This window comes from Nelumbo lutea, chromosome 1, assembly GCF_056320005.1.
Source record: "Nelumbo lutea isolate HS-2025 chromosome 1, American lotus-T2T, whole genome shotgun sequence".
NCBI lineage: Eukaryota > Viridiplantae > Streptophyta > Magnoliopsida > Proteales > Nelumbonaceae > Nelumbo > Nelumbo lutea.
This window is the reverse complement of record NC_142684.1, coordinates 134857597-134863417: the sequence shown is the minus strand read 5'-3', so window position 1 is coordinate 134863417 and position 5821 is coordinate 134857597. Positions and strand designations below refer to the sequence as shown.

Here is a 5821-nt window from a genome sequence, read left to right as displayed (position 1 = left end):
GATGGCTCAAAAGAGCGTTTCAAGGCCCGTTTGGTGGCCAAAGTCTACACTCAAACAGTTGGTTTGGACTTTAACGAGACCTTCAATCTGGTCATTAAGTCCACTACAATTCGCATAATACTTTCTCTTGCTCTCTCATCTAGCTGGATCGTTCATCAACTTGATGTTCCTAACACCTTTCTACCTATGGGCGTTGTAGATCCCAATCGTCCCAGTTGTGTTTGTCGCCTCAATAGGAGTTTATATGGGCTTAAGCATGCTCTGAGGGCCTGGTTCACAAGGCCTCGTGACTTCTTATTAACACTGGAGTTTGTTGAATCCAAAGCTAATTCAACTCATAAAAACCATCATTTAATCTGGACATTGAAAGGTCATCAGTTCCTAGTTTTCACGGTCCAACCGTCCAGTCCAATCAAGTCTCACAACACCGATACATTGGTCGTGATAGAGTGATCAAATCCACTACAATTCCCTCTAGTCCTCTACTAGATTGAGAGGAAAAAGATTGAAGAATAAGAATAAGAGGAGAAAATGGACCAGTCAATTTATTTCATAACGATGAGAAACAATACATGTATCTTTATCACAATTTTCATTGTACCCATAAGACAAACTTACGAGTTTTAATCGAGACACATCCATGTCACCCAAGCCCAATAATTTTTGCTCGATCTTTTGCCCACAAAATCAAAATCCCAGTCCAAGCCCAAAACAAAATTAATTTTTAAAATAGTTATACACAATAAATCAAAACAAAACAAAACAAAAAAGGTAATTCGTGATATAAATCACTTTGCAACCACTCCATTCTCCCCACCCGGATAAGCAAAATCATTTATGAAGTCATTGTATAGAGATAGGTCACAAGCTCCAAAATTGGGAAGCATCTCTAGCTCACTAAAGAAACAGTCAAGGTCACTTGCTTCCTTCAGTGATTGGGGCTTCACTGCTTCCTTAGCCAGTTGGGTAGAAGTACCACAAAGAGTATCATTGCTGAAGCAACTAATCTTGCTTGAAGAGACACCATCCTCCAAAATGAACACTTTGTCTTTGCCTAGAGTAGTCTCTTCTTCATCTTCATCAATTCTTTCCTCAACAGTTGTAGATGATTCATGTCCATCCTCTTCAATCTTTCCCTTGAAGGAGTTACAAAATTTTTCCTTGCTGTCTTCCATTTGGTCTTTTACAAATTTAAAAGGTGGGTCTTCTGCCCTCTTAGCACAAATGAACTGCTCTTGTCAAAACAAAACCAGAGAATCCAAAGTAAGGAGTTCAAGCATTTGCATACCAGATGGTAGATGCATTACAGTTGATAGCATAGCATACACAGAGATCAGTCAGACAAATAATGATCCAGCCTGTAGAATATGAACTACAAGAAACTAGTTCTTAGGTTATTAAATTCTGCCCATAGTCTGTAAATTTTCTGCATGCACTCCCTTGGATGCAAGGGTGCAACTTGATTGGATTGGGTTAAGGCATTAAGCATTTGTTAAATTTTTAATGGGCCCAAACCCTAACTTGAGCCGGATGTAGTTGAAGCGCTGTTTTTAAAACCGGACCAGACCAGACGGTCGGACCAGAAAAACCGGGAACTGGTCACCTGACCAGTTCCGTTTTCCCCCAAAACCGTTAATTTTGATCAACAAACCGCTGAACCAGCTGGTTAATCGTTCAAACGGTTTTGACCATTTTCCAATTTTTTAATTTTTTTAATTTTTTTTATCAGAACGGCTCAAACGATCAGACCATTCAAACCAATAACCGGACCCCTGACCGGTTTGGTCACCGGTTCGTTTTTAAAAACCATGAGTTGAAATTCTTCAACTTGGGCAACCTGACTTGCTCCCCTACTCAGATGTTCATTTATGTCAGCATATCACTTTTGCTTCATCTTCATAATCTAAGCCTAAAGCCAACTACATGAATCTTGTTTTACCATTTTTCTCTGTTAAAAGTCATAAGCAGTGCTAAATTACAAGTGATTAAAAGTCATAAGCAGTGCTAAATTACAAGTGATTAAAACATTTCAAAACATTACTTTTACTTGTTTGTGCAAAAATGCAAATGCCAAATACCCTCTAAATGTTCTAGAAATGATACAAACAAGATGAGTAATATGGGTTATGAAATCCAATCAGATTAGTACCTTGTACTTTAGGTCTAGTGTCACTTTGGTCCCTGAATTTTAAAATGCGATAATTTAGTACTTGAACTTTCAAAATATGCCAATCTAGTACCTACCATTAACTTGTCTGCTAACCAACCGTTAAGTGCCATTTGAAAAGACACAAATACCCTTCAAATGTCATCTATTCTTTTTATCAACCATCCAAATGTTGACAAAAACTGAACAATCGCAAACCCTCGCCTCTTCTATTCAAGAAAGTTGAGGTCACTAGAACGCCCAATGAAACGTAACCCAACTTTTTTTAATAGAAGAGGCAAGGAGTTGAAACTATTCCTTTTTTATCAACATGTGGATGATTGATAAAGAAAATTAGATTACACTCAAAGGGCATTTGAGTGTAATAATAATAATAATAACTGCCGCTGCACATAAAGACTTATATTTTGGGGCCGCTTGATAACAATTAAAGATGCTGAACTAAAAAAAGCTTATTGCTTTGCCTTTTAGTGAATAGGTTTTAATTTTAAGGAGGTTTTGGGCTCCTTAGTGGCTGAAAGTCTGAAGTTGGATAGATAGATCACTATATTGAAATTTTTTATCATTTAATTGTTTTAACAACTAAAATACAAAGCAATAACTCTTTCGGTTCAGCAAGTTCAGCCGTTACCAAACGGCCCCTCTGTTAACGAGTTGTGTTTAAAATATAAAAATAGCCCAAAACGAACTGCCTTGCTCGTCACGGACATGAAGATCTAAAATACACGACTGAGGTTATTGGGTCTTTTTGTGATTTAAAGAAGGCCGTGACACTAGCATCCACCTTAAAAAAATCTGATACGATATGAATGTGATGCATGGTGAACGTCACGCTCTCACGAACTTCCCTACACGTGGCCTCACGTACTATGTACCACGATATCATCCCACACGTGTATGTAAAGTTCTGTTATTTTGTCTGTTTCCCATTGCTTCTTTTTATCTTGTTGGCTGTTGCTTCTCAAATCTCACCCCACCAGAAAAGAAAAGATTTTAGGGATGCAATTGGACTCGTTCAGCCAAAATAAAACTACTCCCATTTTCTTAGCCATTACATTACTGAAATCAAAGAAGCTCTGCTAATTGAAAGAAGACTGTAGTAAGCAAGATTAGATTACTCACAAATTGGTTGCTTTCGTCTTGATATAGCATGATGGAGTCTCCAGTCTTGAGACTCTTTTGCTTCACAAAATCTCCTGTACACAGAGATTTCAGTGTTATATTTCAGAAGCTGAAAAGACCCAAAATTAGAGATTTTAATTAAAAGCTTTGAATCTGAAATTCAACAAATGGGTTTTACCTGTATTCTCCAAAACATACATCCTGCTCTTATTGTTTGGCCAAAACCTAAACTTTTACAGAAACAGAATATAATCAGAACTCCATTTTCCTACATATGACTAACAGACTAACAGTTTGAATTATTGAACTAAGGAACAGAAAAATCCAAATAACACCAACTTACCCACCTGTATCTCATGTGCCAGACCTTGCTAGAAGCCAAATCTCTTACTGTAATTTGGAATCCTTCTTTCACTGTGAGGGTTGGCAGGTTTGCCTCTGAGTCTTTCTGTTTATTATGAAAATAGTAAAAATAACTCAACAAACAAAAAACATTCGTCAGGTTTATGAATCAGAAGAGGTATCTGAAAAAACTCATCCAAACTCAACACATAAATTGGTAAGAACTAAGAACAGATGAGAATAAGATGCTAAAACTTGATAAAGAGGCTACCCCATGAAAATACAGTAGCACCCCTGATTAAGTAAGGCAAGTAATAACTTTTAATAGGGGTATTCTTGTCATTAATTAGTAATAATTGTAACTTATATTATTAGAATTAATTAATTTTTTTGGTTTATTTTCTGTCACGGTGATCGAAAAAGTCAGGGAAGGAGGTTCGTTATTGGCCAGTCTGAAAAAAAATAGGGTCACAGTGGTCCCAAGAGCAAATCAGGTAAAAGAGAATGGAGGCTCATTCACTTTTTCACAGCTTCCTTTCTTGAAAAGGAAAATGGAATGAACCAAAATCATAAAATATAAAATATACTTGGAGCTAGCTACGGGATTATGAACACCTCACCTTTGGGAGTATAATCCTTCCAAGGGAGTTCACATCACTGTTTTTCAGTTCCTTCTGCAATAAGAGTCGGAGTTTCTGTTCAAAACCCAAGGAGAATCAGTAATGGAGGAGACGCAACACAATTACCAAAAAGGAAAATCTGAAAGCAAATCAGAAAAACCAACAGAAGATAAAAAGGGAAAAAAATTCTAGGGAAACTCAATTTGAAACAACCCACTCTGTTATGTGGTTTGGTGAATGTGAAAAGCTCTCTCTTCTTCCTGTCGGTGTCGCAGTTGCTGTTGCTCTGAGCAGCATCAGCAGAGAAAGAAAGATTCTTGTTGGAAGATGGAGAGCCGGGAGAAGAGGAGGAAGAAGAGTTCTGGTTCGGAGGACCAACTCGGGGGGAGGAGATGGAGTTCATTCGCCTTGCTATCCTTCTCTTGCTTCTGGCAGCCTTTGTTATCGACCCCCATAACCTCTTCTGTTGCACCTGGGATTGAGCCATCGATTCCAGGAAACAAGAATTCTCCAACCCGACTTTGTCGATGAACTTTTCGGTTGGATAGTACCCATCAAGGAGACCTCCAACCATCGAACTGGGTAGTCCATTATCGATTACGCTCGGATCAACCATCAAAGGAAACACGGGAAAGATGGATGAAGAGGAAGCATAATCCGGAGAGAACACATAAGAGTAATACTGGGATTCGCTTAGATTATGGTGTTGATGATGATGATCCTGAGAGTATGGAACCGTGCTGCGCGATTCAGGAGTGGAGAAAGGATGATTTGGTGTAGGAACTGTTGTAGGAGGGAGAGGAGAAACAGAAGCAGGAGGAAGAGGAAGAGGGGAGAAACCCAGTTGTAGTTCCTTCCCATATTCAATGTTTCGTAGCTTCTGTTCTTGACTGAGAGTGGTAGCAACAGTGGTGGTGGGAGGAGATGTAACAGGAAAGGTGGTTGGGGTGGTTGTAACTGGCCGAGGGATTGTGTTCTCCATGACGAGAGGAGAAACGCAGGACGGCAGGAGTACTGGTTCTGGATTCTGATCAATGGGAGGGGAGCTTGTGTTGCAGGTGAAGAAAAGCCATAGGCTATGATGGTGGTCGTGATGATGAAAGAAAAATGACGGCCAATGTATGAAGCACAGATGGGTAAAAGATGAGAGAAACGCGTCAAGAGATGCAAAGGGTCGGTGAGATAGGCCATGACAGTAGAGAGGCTGAGAAGAGAGAGAGGGCGTAGAGACGGGGGTGAGTTGGTTGACAGATGTTCGGTGAGTGGTGGTATCGGGATACTCATCTGACCAGTGGGACGGAGGAGGGTCGAAACTTGGCGCTTCTATGCTTTGGTTTAAATGTGGCAGAGACGAACGAGCGACGTCTGCCTGCACTGAACACCATGGCCTCATGCCTTCTCGTCTCATTGCTTCTTTTTCTTTACCAAGGCCTGCATTTTTTTTTTTTTTTTTCTAATTGCAACTTTGCATGGTAAAAAACTAGAAATTCCGGAGACCCATGTATATAACATCAAATGGGCTCCACCACTGGTGAAATGGGTTCATTCTTCATTGAAATTGGAAATTCTT

The 5821-nt window shown here is 39.4% G+C and overlaps 1 protein-coding gene across 2 annotated transcripts; it reads right to left on the bottom strand.

Moving 5' to 3' along the window:
• Positions 1-519: 519 nt before the first annotated feature.
• LOC148877726 (uncharacterized) lies at positions 520-5821 on the bottom strand. 2 transcript variants are annotated; one of them, XM_088942915.1, is made up of 6 exons: positions 4469-5821; positions 4252-4326; positions 3633-3737; positions 3468-3519; positions 3290-3363; positions 520-1229 (listed from the first exon to the last, which is right to left on the bottom strand). In XM_088942915.1, the coding sequence occupies exons 1-6, from the start codon at positions 5657-5659 to the stop codon at positions 789-791; spliced, it is 1938 nt and encodes a 645-aa protein (XP_088799041.1). In that variant the 5' UTR covers positions 5660-5821; the 3' UTR covers positions 520-788. The 2 variants fall into 2 exon arrangements, with proteins under 2 accessions (XP_088799041.1, XP_088799049.1); XM_088942923.1 differs by having other exon boundaries at positions 3468-3514; positions 3637-3737.

What these genes read in the sequence shown, in the direction of transcription:
- LOC148877726 (XM_088942915.1), bottom strand. Translation starts at nt 5,659, where the DNA reads ATGAGACGAGAAGGCATGAGGCCATGGTGTTCAGTGCAGGCAGACGTC. An exon ending in GTATGTTTTGGAGAATACAG is followed by an intron (nt 3,364 to 3,467) that starts GTAAAACCCATT and finishes CTCTGTGTACAG; the next exon opens with GAGATTTTGTGAAGCAAAAG. An exon ending in AAGACGAAAGCAACCAATTT is followed by an intron (nt 1,230 to 3,289) that starts GTGAGTAATCTA and finishes TGACAAGAGCAG; the next exon opens with TTCATTTGTGCTAAGAGGGC.